The sequence below is a fragment of the Sebastes umbrosus genome, chromosome 9 (genome assembly GCF_015220745.1).
Source record: "Sebastes umbrosus isolate fSebUmb1 chromosome 9, fSebUmb1.pri, whole genome shotgun sequence".
Taxonomy (NCBI): domain Eukaryota; kingdom Metazoa; phylum Chordata; class Actinopteri; order Perciformes; family Sebastidae; genus Sebastes; species Sebastes umbrosus.
In genome coordinates, this window is record NC_051277.1 from 15,968,872 (window position 1) to 15,987,272 (window position 18,401).

Here is an 18,401-nt window from a genome sequence, read left to right on the forward strand (position 1 = left end):
CTATTACCGCCCCCATTGTTCATGATTAATGAGATTAGGGTTGCCTTCGCGCAGAGATTCGGGGATGTAATGGCAGCTAATTGCTTGTCTCCTTCCCAAATTAGAAGTTGCGCTGTTTGATGTTTGTTTCAGCATGGATTTGCCCAAAGTGATGAAGCTCTCGGTTTCTCTGCCTGGTAGGAGGTGGAGCTGATGGGCACAGCGGATGATAAAGATGTGGAGAAAATTGAAAGGGAACTACAGTGGAGGAGAGAAGATGAGAGAAGGGGAGCTGGAAGGGAGATAGAGTTTCATGACGCACGACAGCAATAAAGCACTACAAATTGAACTGAAATCGGGGGCAAAGAGAAGAGAAAAAAAGCAGTAATGTAAACTACTTGGGTGAGAAAATGGTAGAGATGAAAGGAGAAAATGAGGATTGTATGAAAGAGTTGAAATAAAGAGCTTAAGGTGTATGAAGACACAATGCAAACAAGGAACAAAGGGAAGAAAAAAGAACTGAGATTGGCTTTAAGTATGAAGGTGAAAGTGATAGAAAAAAGGGAATAAGGAGAGATGGAGTGAAGAGAAAAGGAGAGAAGGGGGGAGGGCGGAAAAATGAGCGAGACAAAAAGAGAGGAGATTGCTGTAAACGCTGTAGATCTGTCAGAATGAAATCACAGGCGGCCAGCTGTAAGCTCTGATAATGCTCTGCCTCTAAATATAACAGGCACTGAGACGGACTGATACGGCCACAACAACAGACACCGAGACGGTGGGAATAAAGGGAGGCATCTCAACACCGAGGAGAGAAAGACGTGATACAAAATGCCAAATCTGTACATACAAAAAGCATAAGCGCTCAGCAGTTGGTAATTTCCTTGCAATGACATTTTTTTAATGTGTTTGCATAATATGACAATATCCGTGCAAGTGTCAGCATTTACTACACACAACCGCGGTGGTATCACAACCACAACGCCTGCTGTATGACAACTCAACGCACCAAAACAAAAGCTTCCAGCATCAAGACCCATCTGCCCAGACGCAGCAGCGGGAGGAACCCACTTTTAGAGCTCATCTCTGGGTGTGAGCAGCAAGCGTTGTTGCCCTGGAGGTCTGGAAGTCGACTCCAGTCCTCCACCCAGGACGCTCAGGGTGTCCGTGGCAGTGATGGATTGACAATGTCCCCTCTGGGCGAAATTAAAACCTCAACACACCATTGTTCCCTCTCTTCTTTCTCCTTCTCCCCCCGCCTCGAGACACCCTGCTGATGACAACTGTCTGTCTCACACACACACACACACACACACACTCACTCCTGCAAGAAGGAGATATCCCCTGCAGTGCTGATACTCTCTCAGCCACATATGCGGAGAAAGCACCAGAAGTGTCTTTAAACGTCACAACTGAATATCGTCGCAGGAAGCTCGAGACCAGCTGTCATTGACACCCCTTTGACAAGTCATGCATTCATGCATCCTTTTAACTACAGCTCCTGTTTTCCCTCCTTCATCACCCTCTACTGTAACTCCCATGTTGGCCTACATGAGAAGAGACAGAGCTTGGCATCATTAACACCCAGCACGGAAAATTAATTAACACAGAGGTCATTAACTCATGTAAACAAGACGCTAAGCGCACACACCACTGTACTGAGGCACCGTATATGTTGTATATGTGTGTTAATAATGAAGGTGAGTGTAATGAGAGTCCTGTGGGTCCAGCTGAGCTTCTATAAGGCGGATCCAGGGGGGCCGGGTGTGTTGTGGAAATGCACTGCAGTTTTTAATGCAGCTTCTAGTTGGTGCAGTGCAGGACTACATTAGACCACCAGTTCATCTAAAGCTTGAGTCTAACATAACAAGTATATCCTCCTGGGAAAAAAAGTGTCTTCCAATACTTTTTTTTTTGTGATTTCCTTCATATTTAGGGTTAAAACGGAAATCTTAACAATTTAGGCTTGTTAAACTTTATTTTTATTGTCCACTGTAATGGACTACAGGACTATTTCAGTGTGAAAAGAGTAAAAAAAATGAACAGATTATGGCTTTAGAGTGATATTAAACCAAGAATACATTCAAATTGATTAAAAAAAAAACAACACATGCCATATCACTGGAAAGCCTATGTACTCTTTACAATAGACCAGGGGTTGATAGAGTAGGTCAAAAGAGTAAGAGGATATGCATGTGGGCAAAATGTCCACTACAGAGGACACATGTCAATGGGCTGGGTCTCAGGAGGATATGATAGGTGTAAAAGGTCCAACATGCAATGCAGCAAACAATGCACCCTATTCTCAGGTCTGCAAAACATGTACTGTGCATGCAGACATGTTTTGTGCGTATGTACTCATATAAAGTGTCTATTAAGGCTGGTGCAAACTTTCAAAACGTCAGTAAGCCTATTCTGTATTGAGACATTTTTGCTTGTGTTTGGACCAGATAAAAAAAATACAAAACTAAAAATAAGATAACATTCAAGATATACTATGTCAATACATTCTCATTCTAACTCGTCACATAGCCTACTGTCGCTTAGAGTCACTTTTCGGTTGCATATAAACACATGCTTAAAACGCATCAGTGTCACTTTTCCGTTTGTGTATTGTATTATTGTATTATTGTTACTGGTGCATTAATGTGTCTGTAGCATTTTAGTGTTCGAGTAGTGGTCGAGGTGGAGATCATTTAAACTCATTTATATACTGTTGGGTAGTTTCTTCTAAAAGTGATCCTCAAATTTTGTATGTAAAATCTTAATCTGTAAAATCAAGCTGTCAAATGAATAGTGGAGTAAAAAGTGACATACAATGGAAATACTCAAGTAAAGTACAATAAGTATCTAAAATGTGTCCTTAAGTACCGTACTTGAATAACTAGTTACTTTCAACCACTGCAAAAAAAATATTATGGTGTAGATATATAAGGGTTAAGATGTCTCACTTTTGTTTTAATACTTTTGGTTCACCTGAAGTGTTTCTGTTGTGTGTGATGTTCATACAAAGTGTCCTGTGAGTAACAAGAGACAGGAAAAGAAGAAGAAAATGTACGAACTGTTACACCTATTCCCCATCACACACACACACTCCCTCCTCCAGCTGGTACTCTTTCTGCTGAGCACGAGCGATGACGTTCTCAGAGGAGTTCCCAAAGCTGCTGAGAACAGCAGGTGAGTATTAAGCTCCTTTTTTTTTTTAAAGCTGCTCATGCTTCCTCTTCTTCTCTTATTTTAGTTTTTGGTATTGTGCCTGGTTTGTATTGAAAGGGGGAGCAGACACTAAGATGTTTTAGGCTACTTGAGCATGTCTCTGTATGCACGTCAGCATCATCTGCTCCACTAAATCTCTGGTGAAAGCACCTGTCAGATGTAGTGAGTTAAACACCTACACACTTCCCACAAAGTCATGCATGAATAGCTGCCATCTAGTGGTCATTAATGGGGAGTGTTTAGGTTGAATAGACAGGAGTAAGGCCAAGAGTCATTATCTGCAGAGCAAGTCAATTAGACAAATGTATTGTCACTGTCATATAAAAATCATGCATCTCCAAAACATCAACTTTTCATGAGCTAAGAATATTTTCAGCTTTGCGACAATGTATTTCTCACATAATCAAATGGGTTTAAAGGTCAAAGGTTAAAGATTTTCATGTCTTTTTTACAATAAAACAGGTTAAAGTGCTGTATAAACACTGTGAAAGCATCGAAACGCTCAATCCATGGAGAAATACACAGACCGTATTCACAAACTGTGCGTTTGAAACAAGCTGTCAGGATTTCTGTAATTTTGTGATGTCACAAATATACAATATATAGACCATTACACAGTTTTAAACGTGTCAAATGTGTCCCAGTTAATTTCCGGTTGCAGCGTTTGTGAATGACAACAGCTGACAGGAAGTAAACATGGACCAAGCTGTTGCCTAGCAATGCAATTCTGCTGCACTTACATTGAAATGTGCTAAAACGGAGCGTTTCAGACAGAAGGTAAATACAGGCATATTCAGGCAGACAGTAGGGAAAATAACATTACAGCATGTCCCATATTATGCTCATTTTCAGGTTCATAGTTGTATTTTAGGTTTCTACTAGATTATGTTAGAAAATGTAATTAGAGAAAACCTGACGGCTTGTTTCAATAGAATATATAATAAAAAAGACATGAAAATCTCACGTTTTACCATATGGGACCATAAAATTGTTTATCTAGCCCAAGAAGCCCATAAAGAAACACTTTCGGAGATACATGTGTTTTTACTAGACAGCAACGTAATATCCATATTGCCAAATCTCAACTCTGGATTGAATTCAACAAAAAATGGTAAACAGAACTGTTTGTTTTCACCTCTTACGTCAGTTCACATACACACACAGACACCGGAATGACAGTTAATATCATATAAACATTTATTCTCTGTACAGTCGTAAGGAATCAATGTGGAATCAATATTTTCTATTACTGATAGAAAAATACCTTTGCTGCACCATGATCACGCCACACCCGTACATACAGTAAGTACCAAAAGAACACCATAAGTGTGTGTATAAAACAATATGAGCGTGCAAACCTGACATCTATTAGGTATGACAAACAAAGTTTCATACAAAAAGACGTACAGTTTGTGGTGCATTGGCATATTTTTTATAATATTCTCTACAAAAAATATCAGTGATAATCTCTTTTTTTTTTTTTTTTAGATATCAATTATGACTGTGTGCAAATTCAAAAATCCCGTAGACCTGTGAGGAGAAGAAAACAGATGAGTCTTTGGAGTGAATAATTTTTTCTCATATTTGGCTTCATGTGTAAAAATCAAGTAAGATGACCTCAATGTTGCGTCCGGACATTATACAGTATGTGTTGCTTAAAAAAAGGCTTTTTTAACAGTAAGTGTCGCTTTAGCCAGCTGTTCATGTCACAGAGTCCAAAGAGGCAGCAGCGGGGATCTCCGATGTAGCAACATGACACATCTCGGTGTTTAACACAGTGTTAAAATGTGCAGCGGATGCAGACGTCCTTCCAACATGTTCTGTCCTGGTGGAACAATGTTAGTAAATGTTGAAGTCACAGGCAGCTTTTGACAACGTGATTGATCTTGGCTTCATATAGTTTGTAGTAAAGTATCATTTTTTTATCAGTTTGTCAGGATTTGTTTGATTGGCGTCCAAACACCTGGCAGTCACAATATCCATACAGGAGGTGAATCTGAAACAGGAAGTTCTTCCAACAATCTGCTTTAACATGCAGATTAACTCTCAGCGCAGAGGCAGGAGTCTTATCTTATGACATCTTCAGTTAGTCGTTTCTGAGGTTTAGCGGCGGGCCACAGGTCACCACGTGTTCATATAGGCTGGTAAAGTGAGACAAACGTGAGATGGTTCTGATTGGTTGACCTGAGCCTGAGGGTATCCCAGCAGCGTGACGGTGTCTCCCCTCGCTGTCTGCTGAGGTGGAGGTTAGGACGGCCCCTCGGAGGGCTGCAGCTATAGATGGCTGTGCGCTGAAGGGCGGACACACAGGACGAAGGGAAAAATAGATTGTCACACAGAACACAGAGGAGAATGAAACGTGTTTTGTATGAAAAAGTATCTTAGATTAGATTAGATTTCACTCTAATGTATCAGATATTTGTTTTGCATCACAAGACGAACACTGTTTCACACACATAACGAAACAAAACATACATGACAAAATGAAGATATTCAATCGTACTTTGCGTGGGCAGCACGCAAACATACTGATACATAAACAGACACAAGGACACAAACAATTTCAAACTCCGGCCACTGGCAGAGAAGGTTTCCACTGAGAAGATACTTACTTGTGGACCTTTGCCAGCATTATGTTTGCTGTCGTCAGGACACAGAGAGTCAGTGGTGGTGTGTTCTGACTGAAGTCCTGTACATGGTGTGAACAAAGTTTGAACTGAGACCATTAGATCCCAGCGTTTGGACACTGATGTGCACTGGGACACTCAGGTCGATGTTCTCCAGAATACACTGTAGAAAAAAAAAACAATATGCAGCACATGAATTGCTGTTATTAAGTTTAAATTTTAGAGTGATAACAGGATGCAGCGCTTTTAAGAGACGGATACCTTGGTGCACGCTGAGCTCATGACAGATTTGTGGAAGTCCCCATCTACAAACACCTGAGAGGTGACAAGAAATAATAAGCACAAGAACAAACAGATAATAAAGTCGATGTATAGTCCTTGTAGATTGTTCTTCCTACCCTGTATCCGTACACAAATGTGCCGTTACTGCAGCCCAGCTCGTCGAGTGGCGGCCTCTCCCAGCCAATCATGAGGCTGCTCTGGCCCACTGTCTTGATGACCTCAACAGAGCGAACCTCGGCCGGAGCTTCTAAAGGTGATTGGACAAAGAAAGATCAGGCACACTGCCCCGTCTTGCTAAACATGGAGGTACAACACAACCTAAATGCACACCAATCTATTTACTTCTACTTTGCTTTTACAGCTCACCTATTAACTTTTCTAAAACAATAAAATGAAGTCACAGGACTCACTGCATACTGAACTTACTAATGAATCCAAGTAAAGGTTTATCGTCATGTTTTGCAGTGTGCTACTGTAATACACAAGACAACATCAAACTGCCAGACTTTGTGCTGGAATTTTAAACAACATTATGTCCAATACAAGAGACAGAAACAGAGAATGGTCCATATCTAGGCTGGGTCTAATCATATTGAAGCAGTATACAAGCAAAAAGTAATATTCTACAAGCGTAAACTGCAATAATATGCACCAAAGCTATAAAACCTACTCGTATAAATGCTGTTTTATTGTCATATCAATAAAATATTTTTTTATAAAAACAAGTCTTCCACTATGAGTTTAAGCACTGGTGTGTTCTGCCTTTGTGTAAATGATCTCAAATATTAAACATGTGCATTACCTGGTTTGGGTCTTGCTGTTTTGGCGGCGGCCTTTCTGGCAGACTTGTTGGATCTCTCAGGAGAGCAATGAGCAGGCGGAGTGTAGGATGGCGCAAATACAAGTCCACAATGTGTAGGTGCAGCACCATCCGTTTTAGAAGGCGTGTTAAAATGATTAGCCTCGAGGGCAGTTGATACGCTAGGGGCAGTTGTGTCTGAGGCAGTGTTTTTTGGATTAGAACATATTAAGACATCAGAGTCAAAGGTAGTGGTCTTCAGAGTTAAAGGAGGAGAAGCTGTGTGTTTAGATTTGTCGAGGATAGTAGTGATTTTCTTTGCCAGTTTTGGGGATGTTGTCATATTAGTCCCCCTCCCACTAGAAAGAGCAGATGTTGCAGTTTTAGATGCGTCTGCTTTAAAGTGATGGTTAGTAAACATGTTGGGACTGATTGTAACATTAGCAGATCGAGAGGCGACTGCATTAAAAAGTGTGGTGTTTGTCACTGCTGGAGTGTGCTTAGCTTGGCTGGCAGCAGCGCTGACTGGGGGAGAGTTGGTGTGTGGTATGTTGGAACTGAGGCTCTGCTTCTTTGTCTGGGAGGCTGGTTTCAGGTCTGCAGGAGCTGAACATGAAAGACTTTTCCTGCGCTGCTGTCCTCTTCCTCTGCTCACTGGAGCCTTGAAATTAAGAGAAAAGCATTTATTAGACATAATATCAGAATCAGAATCAGGTTGATTGCCAAGTAGGTTTTCACTTACAAGGAATTTGCTTTGGTGTAGTGGTGCAATAAACAACAATAAATATAGTAAGAGAAAAATTAAATAAAAGTACTGCAAAAAATCAAGAACATAATTAAGAAAATTACGATATAAATATGAAAAAATACTTTAAAAAATGTGTAAAATATACAAGATGTATGTGCGACAGACCTACATTTTTTTCATACTTCAACACTAACCTGCATCTGTATGATGCCGAATGTTCAGAAAGCTTCAGTGTACCTGATAGCTGCTCATCAGAGTCTTCTGCAGTTGCTCATGTAGGTTGATGATCTTCTCGGGACTACTCAGCCTCCTGCTCGGACTGACATGTGCGCTGGATGAGTTAGGAGTCGGACTCAGTGAGGATCCAGTCGATCTGGTCGGCTCTGTGGAGGACTTCCCGTTCACATCTGAGTGATGAAATCCAAATTTCTCTGGTCCACTGGCAGAGGGAGAGAGCTGTGGTGGGATTGAGAAAAAGGCAGTAGAGTACAGTAGTGTTTCTCCCAATTTAATTTACAAATTAAAGTACAAACAATTTTACAAACAACACTGATGTTTTAATGTCAAATCAACTGTGATAACTCGTAAAGATGACAGCAGAATACAGCTTTGTGCTCATAAGTACGTTGGAGTGTTTTTGATTGTGAACAAGGGGAACGATTACGACAAGCAAAACCTTTTTCAATGTTCATATGGGCACCTGATCACTGTTTTAAGATCTAACCTTTCATGCTAGTGTTCCCATTAGGACCGCATTTCCCATAAACCCAGTTTAAACAGGATCTTTGCCACTTTGCCAGTCAACGTTTTTTTGTTCTACTGAAAATGATAAAGATGCTGGAAGTGATTGTCTTGATTTTTTTCACTATCTGTCATTGTGAAAACATAAAAGAGCAAGCCATAAATGAATATGTTTTTATTCTGTAATATTTCTAATAAATTCAGACATGGTAGCACAAAAAGAAAACATAATATAAAAGCCGGGAACGGCTGCCTATCTTGGTTTATTGATATTAAAATGCTACATTTACAACCTTTACGCCTGAGTCATTTGGGGGGAAAAAGTATTTAAAATGAATTAGAGCTGCAACGATTAATTGATTGATTGATTAGTTGTCAACTATTAAATTAATCGTCACTATTTTGTTAATCAATAATTGGATGAGTAATTTTTAAGAAAATAAAAGTCAAAATTCTCTGATTCCAGCTTCTGAAATGTGAATATTTTCTGGTTTCTTTACTCCTCTATGACAGTTAACTAAATATCTTTGAGGTGTGGACAAAACAAAACATTTCAGGACGTTATCTTCAGTTTGGGAAACACTGATCGACATTTTTCACAATTTCTTGACGTTTTATAGACCAAACAACTAATTGATTAATTGAGAAAATAATCAACAGATTAATAGACAGTGAAAATAAACGTTAGTTTAGTCGCCCTAAAATGACTACATATGTGAACAGAAATATATTTGTATTATCTCACCTGTGCTGTATTGGAGATGAAGCTCTCTTTTATTGCTGGAACAACAGGTGATGGTGTTGCTTGGACACTGGCATGCTCTTGCACTGGGGAGGTTGGCACATGTGAGTTGGCATCTTTCTTTAGTGTTCCTGTTGGTTCAAGTGTGACTTCACTACGGCAGTCTAGATGGTTTGTTGTGGATTTAGTGGTGACTAAAGATGTGTGGTTTTCACTTATTAGTTCTCTACATTTTACTCCAGATTCAGGTGTGAATCCATTTTGGTGTTGTTGATTTAGAAGTGGGGATATATCAGAGCAGGTCTGATCCGGTGTGAATCCACTGGTGTAGTCTTGGAATTTAGAAATAAATCTTGGTGTAAACCCAGTGCTGTAATCTCTGGTCTTCACGTTGCTCCCCAGTGTGAACGCTGCAGTGTAGTCCTGCAGAGCAGCGTCACTGAGCAGCTGATCAACCTGCTGCGTGAGTGTGGAGTCCACACAGCCGTGTCTGTGCATGGACTTCATCATCTGAACCAACAAGCTGTTCCTCTCCTGACACTTCACCACCAGGCACGACAGCTTGGCCTGTTATTGGACGAAACACCTGTCAGTCAAACTCAAGTATTGTAATATGACAACAGGAATGAAAAGCAATACCTTTCTTTCCTCACTTTTAAAGGAGCTGTTTCCAGATCCGGCTGGCTCATCTTTTTCAGGAGTGCATCATACTACAGTACAAACAAAATCAAATAAACCACATGAAATGTACTGTTTATAAGATACAGATAAAACTCTCAGCTCATAACATACAACTAACTGCATTGACTATCATGGACAGCAAAGCCACAGCTGACAGGTTACCCACCTTCGCTCTGATGTCGTTGTAACGTGTCCTGAGGGAGATAAGAATGACGCTCGGATCATCCTTGCTGCCATGCCCTCGTTTTAGAGCAATATACTCCGAGTTTAGCTCCTCCAGAGCCACCGTCTGTGAGGTTTTACACATTTTGAAGTATTATCCATTACTGCTCAATTTTAGCAGTCAAAACATCATCAAAAGTCAAACAACTGAAGCACTGTGATATGCTGAAGACATTCAATTTAGTGAAGTAACGAATGTGAGTGTTACAATCTGGTCTGTCTGTACTACAGTGGATGTGGAAGTTTTGCTAGTTTGACTTCGAAGATGACTTTTCTTTGCATTATTATTAAAAAAAAAGGAACAAATTGGACCAGTTTTTGTGCCACACATGTTTTACATAGTCTTTGTTCAGATGCAAGAATAACATTGATAGCAGTTCCATATACTGTACAGGTGCCTACTGTAGAGCTAATTTATGTTATATAACAAATGAAAAAGATACCTTAGCTTTGAGCTGAGCTGTGAGGATGTTGTATTGCTCCTCTATTTGTGCCTTTAGTGACAGAGCATCAGTCTTTTCCCTCATCAGGCCTGTCAGTTTGCTCTGCAGCTCGTTCACCTGCGGTAGACACAAACACCGGTAAAGTCTGACAGATAAATAAGAGACAGACACATACAACCAATAAACAATGTATTGTTTGGGTTTGCACCTGGAGGTAAAGTTAGTGAACAGGTAGTACAAACTACGTTTTTTAATGTGGGCATGTTGAGTTTTTCTGAATGTTTTTAGCTTATAGCTTTTCTTTTGTAATGCTGCAATGCATATTTGGTTCAATACCTGGGTTATGAGGCTGTCGTTTTCCATTCTGGTTTCTTCCATCTGATTGGCTACATCTGTCAACCTCACCACCTTGTCAGCTGCTCGGGCTGCCTTTCTCTCTGCCTCCTCCCTCCTGGTTTCTGATTGACACAATTCACTGTGCAGCCTCTTGGTCTGAACATGCCACAAATATAGATATGAACACATTAAGTTAGTGAAATCTGCAATGACGCACCACTGCCCTGTAAATATAAAACATACAGCCGAAGATTAAAAAGAAATGTTCCTAAGTGACACCTATTTTTTAAATTAAGTCCAAACTATATGCAATGAAAATTATAATAAAAAAAAACATTTGGAGGTAGATTGACAAAACCATCCCAACTCAAGTTTTACTGAGTTCTCTATCACCCTAATGCTAGTAAGTGGACCTTGAGTTGGGATTGTTTTATCCAACTACTGTTATTAAGTTTAAAAACAGGATATCTACAGTCAATATTATCTTCATCACAAGAAATGTCCACAAAGGTTAATGAAGAAAGGGGAAGTTGTGTAAACTCACATCTGCATGGCTCTTGTCCAGTTCGTCTCGTGACCTCTTTAGTTCTGATCCCAAAGCTTCGATCTCCCTCATCAGATCACTTTGCTCCTGTTTTCCATCAGAAACATGTTGTATAAGCACACAGTGATCCAATATAATGATACACAATGAGCCACAATGCTTAAAGGATATCTAAATTGACACTGCAGACATTAACATAATGCACATAGGCATTCATTCTTAAGTGAACAGAGTGAACTCTGCTTCTGTCTCACTCCTTTGTTTTATTTTATGGTTTCTTAATCTAATTTTATCCTGTTTTATGTTACTTTGAATGGTTTAATTTTCAGTTTTGCGCAGATTTAAAGTTTTATTTGTGATTTTTGATTCTGATCATTTTGATTCTGCACTTATGTTGAGGTTTATATTTTAGTTTTATTATGCATTTAAATGGAAATACCTTTTTTAAAATTGATTAAATTAATTATTTTTTGATAATAAAATATTTTTAAAAAATACCTGTAGAGAGTATCCTCTGTGGTCATAGGTGTGACATCTTTGTGTCCCAACAAGGGTCTCTGTCTTCTTTGTCGTAAAGCCACTGTTTGGATTCAGCAGATGCTGCTTCTGATTCCTCCCCTCTGTTTGCGTTTGGCTGGGCAGAGCAGTTTGGAGGCTGTTTCTTTCCTCTCTCAGGCCCTGAAGTAATACCTTTATCTGCTTTTCTTCCTGTTTCAAACAACTGATTGAATGTTCAATTCTTTCTTTATCTTCTCTCAGACTGCTAACTGATTTCATTAACTTGTCTCGGTCTTCTTGTGAAGTGTAAGATGATTGTTCCACGTCTCTCTGCTCCTTCAGACACTTGAGGGAATTGGTTAGTTCGTCTCTCTCTTGTTTCAAACAGAGCACCGCCTGGCTTAACTGCTCACTCTCTGTCTGTAAACTTTGAAGTGAAGGCATGATCTGATCTCTCTCTTCTTTTGCACTTGAAAGAAATTCTAGCAGTTTCTCTTTTTCTCTTTGGAGACCAGATAAAGACTCTTTCTCCTCTTTCAGGCCACTCATAGACCTTATAAGCTGGTCTCTCTCGTCCTTCAGCCCACAGAATGTCCTGGTAAACTGCTCTCTCTCTTGTTTGAGACTAGCCAGAGATTGAGAGACACTATCTTTCTCCTCCTTCAGTCCCCAAACTGTCCGAGTTAACTGCTGTTTCACTTCTGTCTGTGTTTGGACTGACAGAGCTACTTCTCTCTGCTGCTCTCTGAGAGAATATATGCAGCCTGACAGTTCCTCTTCTTCTGTTTTGAGGCTCTGGACCGACTTGGTCAGCTGGCACACTTGATCAGTCAGTGAACTACCATGCAGACTGCTTTGCAGGCTGTTCTGCAGCGGATCATCATGATTATCATGTTGAGAACCAGGTGTTGAAGCTGCACTCAAATCGTCTTGTTGTTGACTGGACACCAACTGTGGTTCTTCCCCTTTTAGCACGCTTTCCACCAAACTGTCCACACATTCTTCTAGGTTGTTCTGTTGAAAACGTTCTGATATTGCAGCTGTGTGTTCACTTTGCAATTGAGATCCACACAGTTCCTTGCCGACCTGTGATTCCTCCAAACGCTGTTCACTCTCCGCTAATCTTTGCTGCAGCTCCATGATGGTATTGAGATCATCCTCGGTCTTCTTGGTGAGTTCTGTAATCAAACACTCTTGTTCCTGGTTCTCCAATGCCAGCCCGATTCTGTCCTCCTCCAGCTTGGAGATACGCTCCTTCAGCTGTGTTTGCTCCCTCTTGATATCCTCTTCTCTGAGCTCAATGTGAGCCAGAAGCTCCTGAATACGATCCGCCAAGGCCCGGTTCTCCTGATTCAGGGCCTGGACAAGATCGTCCTGGGCGAGGGCGAGAATGGTGTTATCTTCAGCTCCATCCCTGGTGGGTGGTGTGCTAATCTGAGTATACAAAGAGAGGCAGCATTTGTGATATACTGGAAAAGTGTGTAATTGAAAGTTAGTTATTTCAGCTGTATAAAAAATATGTGAATACTGCAACCCCCGTGACATACCTTTTCTCTTGAAGATCCCTGCTCCGCCTCTGCTTCTTGTTTCCTGAGTTGTAATTTCAGTTGAGTATTCTCTTGAGCCATCATCTGCAGCTGCTGCTGTGTGTGCTCCAGGGCGACCTCCAGGCGGTCACGTTGTTTTTGAAGTGCTTCGAGATCCTCCCCCAACCCCAAGCTCCTGTAGGCCTCCCTCAGGGCATCAGACTCCTCACTGCGCCTTTCCTCCAGATTTAGGATCCCTCTGGAGCACCAAGTCCCCAGTTTAAATTCATCTTGTGTCTCTGTAGTCGAGGAGAATGACTGGAGGCTGGGGTTGGTGCTGGAGCAGAGGTGGCGAAAGATTTTAGGTGGAGTTTCTGATTTGGCAGATGAGGAGGGATCCTCTGTGTTGTTCTGCATGCTCTCTGCTGCCACCTGGTGGTGAACAGGTTGAACTGCAGATGAATGAGGCTGGCCTGTTCCCTCATCCGACGTAAGATGTATCTACACAGGGATCACAGTTGTGGGACAAAAGTTGTTTATGTAAAAATGAAAATGACAAATAATATAATATAATCCAAATTCATGTCTCAGTCAGCTTTAGTGAAATATTGATATTTAGATACACCTGTATAAGCACTGACAATGGAGGAGGTGGTTACGTAACACTCTAAATCCTTGCAACAGAGCTTCCACTCTGCACTATTTTTATGCCGTAAAACCTTTTCATGAAATAACAGGAAGGATTTTACAACATTAAGCCAATGATAACACCGGATTAAATATTTATGGATCCCTGAATTTGGTCTATCTAATGTGAAAAACTGGTTAAAAACAGTTGAACAGTTTATCTTACCTGTTTTTGTAACAACTAATAATCCTATTGATTCATACTGGCCCTCAACAAATACTCCTTATCTTAAGCGTTTTATTCTCAATAACCCATAATTCTATTTAACATATTCCTGGCATTCATACATAAATATCTGTGAATTTGGTTAGATTTGGTAGCTGTCTTACTTTTTAAACCACATGTGGAACGACTGGCACAGAATCTGTTGATAAAAAAATGTGTTTCTAACATCGTAATAGAATATGTTTTTCTCTTGAGGACCGGGGAACCCATTGTGGAGCCGACCATCATGTCTCTTCTTGACTTGTGCTTGTGAGATATCCTGTATTCTTAAAACAACTTTATGCTGTTCACCTCTGAGCTTTAGGTTTCATTACAGGAGATAAATATAGTTCTGATTACTGTGTACTGTTTGAAAAGGTAGGCTGGTCCTTACTAGCAACAGGAAGAGAGCTACACACCACAGCTTTTGTTTATAAATGTCTCCTACTAAAGTTGTCTCCGTATGTTACATCTCTTCTCTGGTTTAAAACTACTCTTGATACCCCACAAGTAAATACTGAACATGAGAAGACTGCCTTCCAGTACTTTGCACAATATAGATCAAATGAACTAGGACATTCAAACTGGAAAGTCTCAGCAAACTGGAAGAATTGGACCTTTTAAGAAATGTCTGTGTTATGTTGTTTCTCTATTCCGCAGTACATGATTAAATAATGGTTATGATAATAGTAATCATGTCTTACGCACCTCTCCAGAGCTCCCCCCTGAGGAATGTCCCATGGCAGTGGTATATGAGAGAGTGTTGGACCCAGGACCTAGGCATGTGGACTCAGGCACCGTGGATGACTGACTGGCTGGATCCCTGAGGATCTGCTGGAATCTGTGGTTCTCCTCTTTCAGCTCTTCAACCTCCTCCGTCAAGGAGCTTTCAGACAGCTTCAGCTGGTGCACCACTGCCTTCATCTCCTCCACCTTGCATCCCAGGAAGTGGCTGCTCTCCTGGGCCTCCTGGAGCTGCTCCATCAGTCCTCTCCGCTCTGTCACCCCATCCTCCTCTCTTTCCAGCAGCACCCTGAGATCCTCCTGCAGGCTCAGGATGAAGCCTTGCAGCCTGGCTTCATTTGAGTCTTTGACTCTTCCCCCTTGTGTCTCTTTCTCACCGTCTCGCCCTTCCTCTCTCTCATTTCCCACACTTGGCTGCCACTGCCTCCTCCTCTCCTCCTTTCTCTCCTCCTCTCCTTCACCCTCTCCTCTCATGGGAGGCAGCCTCTCTTGTTCTTCCCAGTGTGTTACAGTCCCGGCAGTAATTCTGACTGCACTGATTGTTGCGATGCCAGTGGCGGCGCTCACAGTCATGTCCAGTAGCTTCTTTTCTAAAGTGTAGATCCTGTTCTGCAGGCTCTGCTCTCTGTCCCGGGTCAGGCTGAGCTTGTGCTGGAGTTGTGTTTTAAAGTTCTCGAAGTACTGGGACTGGCGACTCATCTCCTCTTCTTTGGCCTTCAGCTGCCTCTGACAGCGCTGCAGTCGGTCCCTCCAAACCCGCTCTCCTCGCTCCTTGTCCTGGGTCTGAGCAGGACGGAGGAGAGGATGGAAACAGAGAGAAAATATTAAAGAGAGAGATTCCACAGTGGAGTCTGGAAAAACAACTCCTGAGTTAACCTAGTAATCCCAACACAGTCACTCAAAGCTTGCTTTACAAGGTGTTTTAACCCTAGTGGTCTCCTGAACACTAATGTCCTCTTAGAATATGGATTAGTGTGTGTGTTTGTGTTAGTATTGCAGAGGTAGTAGTCTACACTGTAGATGTTATCTGCTGTGACTTTCGTCTGACTTGTGTCTCTTTTGTTTTTTTTACTACGCATGAGCAAATAAACCAGTTTTCCCTCTGGGAATTAATAAAGTTATCTATTTATCAAACCACCACAGTGTAATTACTTAAAGCAGATATACAATGAAAAGGTATCCCCCAATTTACTGTAAATCTCAAAGATTGAACTTGAAATTTTTACCTAAAACCACCAGTTTTTGCAAATTTTAAGTCACATATTCCAGGCAAAAAGGACAGAAACTTGTATGGTGTATCAACTGATGTATGGACAGCTGAAGATAGCCTCTGTCTGTCTTTGTCACATTTTGCATTAAACTTGCATATCAAAGTGCTGATTGTCAGGTCAGACAAGTGCTGCCAGCCATCCATTTAATATAAACTGACCTTCGTAGCATCGCTTGTAATTTTAATCAAGTTACTCCAGAATTAAGGTCCTTGTCCATTACTTTCTCTGTCCTTTGTGCATTGAATAGGCATTTCAGTCCAGACCAATTGAAGGTAAAACCTGTGTGACTAAATTCAACCTGCAAGACTTACACATCCATTACAGTCTTTTTCAGTTTGTACATCCATGCCTATTGATGCATTCAGAGATTCCCACTACTCACCATGGTCCTGACCTCCTCCCTGAGCATGTGGAGCCTCTGGTCCAGCCTCTGAGAGTGTTGCATGCTGGGGAGGTGAGAGGCAGAGGCTAGCTGGTAGAGCTGTAGCAGCAGGCTCCTCTCTGACCTCTCCAACTCTCTGATCCTAACACCACAACACAGTACAACACAGACAAGCTCACATTACATCATCTTATTAACTTCACACAAATGGGCACATTGGCATAAAGCTAGAAGGTTGAATAACTTTCTCTTTTAATTTGATCTAAACATCTACACATTTGAATTAGTTTTACCTCCCAATGCTAGAACAGATATAAAATCTACAGCGAGTAATTCCAGGGGAGATGTTAGCAGCGGCGTGCTCGCATGCAAGTGTGCAGCGCAGTCAGGTGTGTGTGATATGTGATATCACCTTGGCCAAAAGTGAGTATATAGTAGCAGGTGTGTGTGTGTGTGTGTGTGTGTGTGTGTGTGTGTGTGTCACTGGATCCCCTATCCCCCAGTCTCTCACCTGTTCCTCAGGTAGCTGTCAAACTGGAGGGTTGAACCTGCACTCTGCTCCGGGCCGGTTCCTATTGAGTCTGTTGCCATGGTAGCAGAACTGCTTCCGGTACCCGTCGTGTCTGATGAGGTCATGTGATCCTCCATTGGTTCGCCTGTGCCCACTAGGTGAGTTTTACCTATAGCACAGGAACTGATAGTGTCAGACTTCAGGAATCAAAAACAGGAAAACTGTTACACATATTTTTTCTATGATGCTTTTTTTTTGTTTCTTATCTACACGTCTGTCATAAACACACAGCCATTGGCAAAGATAAATACAGAAAAATATGCACAAGCACAAAATACAATCATCTATTATTCACCATGTCAACAGCTTGGTAGCAAGTTGTCGAGGAGAGGTATTTCTCAGGTTACCCCGCCTCCTAATCATCCTGTCTCCTCCTGAACCTCCTATCACATCGCACAAATCCTCCAATCCCAAAACACTTAAAGGAGAGGTTCACATTGTTACTCACATGCCCGTATGTGCACTGAAACACTTTTTGGTTGACTATTGTTACCTAATAAGTAAGCAAGCAGGCAAGTCTGGCTAATGCATAACTAAATACAGGCAAGAATACACAGTCAATGGATAACAAATTCACATTTGTAGAATGAGAAAATCATTAATTTGCAGATTTTGTATTCTAAAAACAGTAAAACTCACACAACCTTAAATCAGCTGTTGTAGTAATAAATGTACAAATGAGTCAATTCTCAAAAGTAAACTTAAATAACAACCTGGTTTTGGCGCTTCACTGGCTGTAGTTTCATCTTCTCAATGCAGCGACGAGCTTCCAGTAAGTTCAGCTTCTCCTTTGTGAACTTAGTTGTGCTGTTGTTTCCTTAGAAACGCCACAGACGTTGGACTTTGCCAGAATCCTCCAAATCCAGTTGGCACTCAACTTGTTCACCCCCTCACTGTGCTTCCACTCTTCTCCTCCTCCCTCCATCTCTCCTTTTCTATTGTCCGAGTGGGCATTCTTTCAGCTGAGGCTGTGGCTCTTCTCCCTTTAATAAATCCTCTGATTCAGAGTTTTCCTCTCAGTAAATCCATGTTTCCTTCTCACAGAGGAGTTTTTACTGTATGTTACAGGTCCAAGAACCACTTGAGTAAATATTATTTATAAATAAATCTCACTTTAATCTCATGTATATCTGGTTACTTATTACAGTTTGAAATATGTT

At 41.1% G+C, this 18,401-nt stretch overlaps 1 protein-coding gene across 3 annotated transcripts; it reads right to left on the reverse strand.

Moving 5' to 3' along the window:
- Positions 1 to 4,365: 4,365 nt before the first annotated feature.
- LOC119494454 (centromere-associated protein E-like) lies at positions 4,366 to 18,341 on the reverse strand. Of its 3 annotated transcripts, none has more exons than XM_037780332.1 (18): positions 17,955 to 18,341; positions 17,182 to 17,350; positions 16,671 to 16,812; positions 14,982 to 15,800; positions 13,403 to 13,882; positions 11,856 to 13,289; positions 11,358 to 11,444; positions 10,814 to 10,969; positions 10,478 to 10,594; positions 9,979 to 10,101; positions 9,785 to 9,841; positions 9,135 to 9,698; positions 7,886 to 8,104; positions 6,904 to 7,561; positions 6,218 to 6,345; positions 6,081 to 6,134; positions 5,805 to 5,982; positions 4,366 to 5,483 (listed from the first exon to the last, which is right to left on the reverse strand). In XM_037780332.1, the coding sequence occupies exons 2-17, from the start codon at positions 17,316 to 17,318 to the stop codon at positions 5,854 to 5,856; spliced, it is 5,304 nt and encodes a 1,767-aa protein (XP_037636260.1). In that variant the 5' UTR covers positions 17,319 to 17,350; positions 17,955 to 18,341; the 3' UTR covers positions 4,366 to 5,483; positions 5,805 to 5,853. The 3 variants fall into 3 exon arrangements, with proteins under 3 accessions (XP_037636260.1, XP_037636258.1, XP_037636259.1); XM_037780330.1 differs by having other exon boundaries at positions 6,218 to 6,348; XM_037780331.1 differs by lacking the exon at positions 17,955 to 18,341 and adding an exon at positions 17,537 to 17,928 and having other exon boundaries at positions 6,218 to 6,348.
- Positions 18,342 to 18,401: the final 60 nt, after the last annotated feature.

Excerpts from the sequence above, each read along its gene's own strand:
- LOC119494454 (XM_037780330.1), bottom strand. The coding sequence starts at position 17,318 with ATGGAGGATCACATGACCTCATCAGACACGACGGGTACCGGAAGCAGT. Across the intron at positions 13,290-13,402 it reads AGGGATCTTCAAGAGAAAAG|ATTAGCACACCACCCACCAG; the intron begins GTATGTCACGGG and ends TTGTATACTCAG. Across the intron at positions 10,970-11,357 it reads TGGACAAGAGCCATGCAGAT|ACCAAGAGGCTGCACAGTGA; the intron begins GTGAGTTTACAC and ends TGGCATGTTCAG.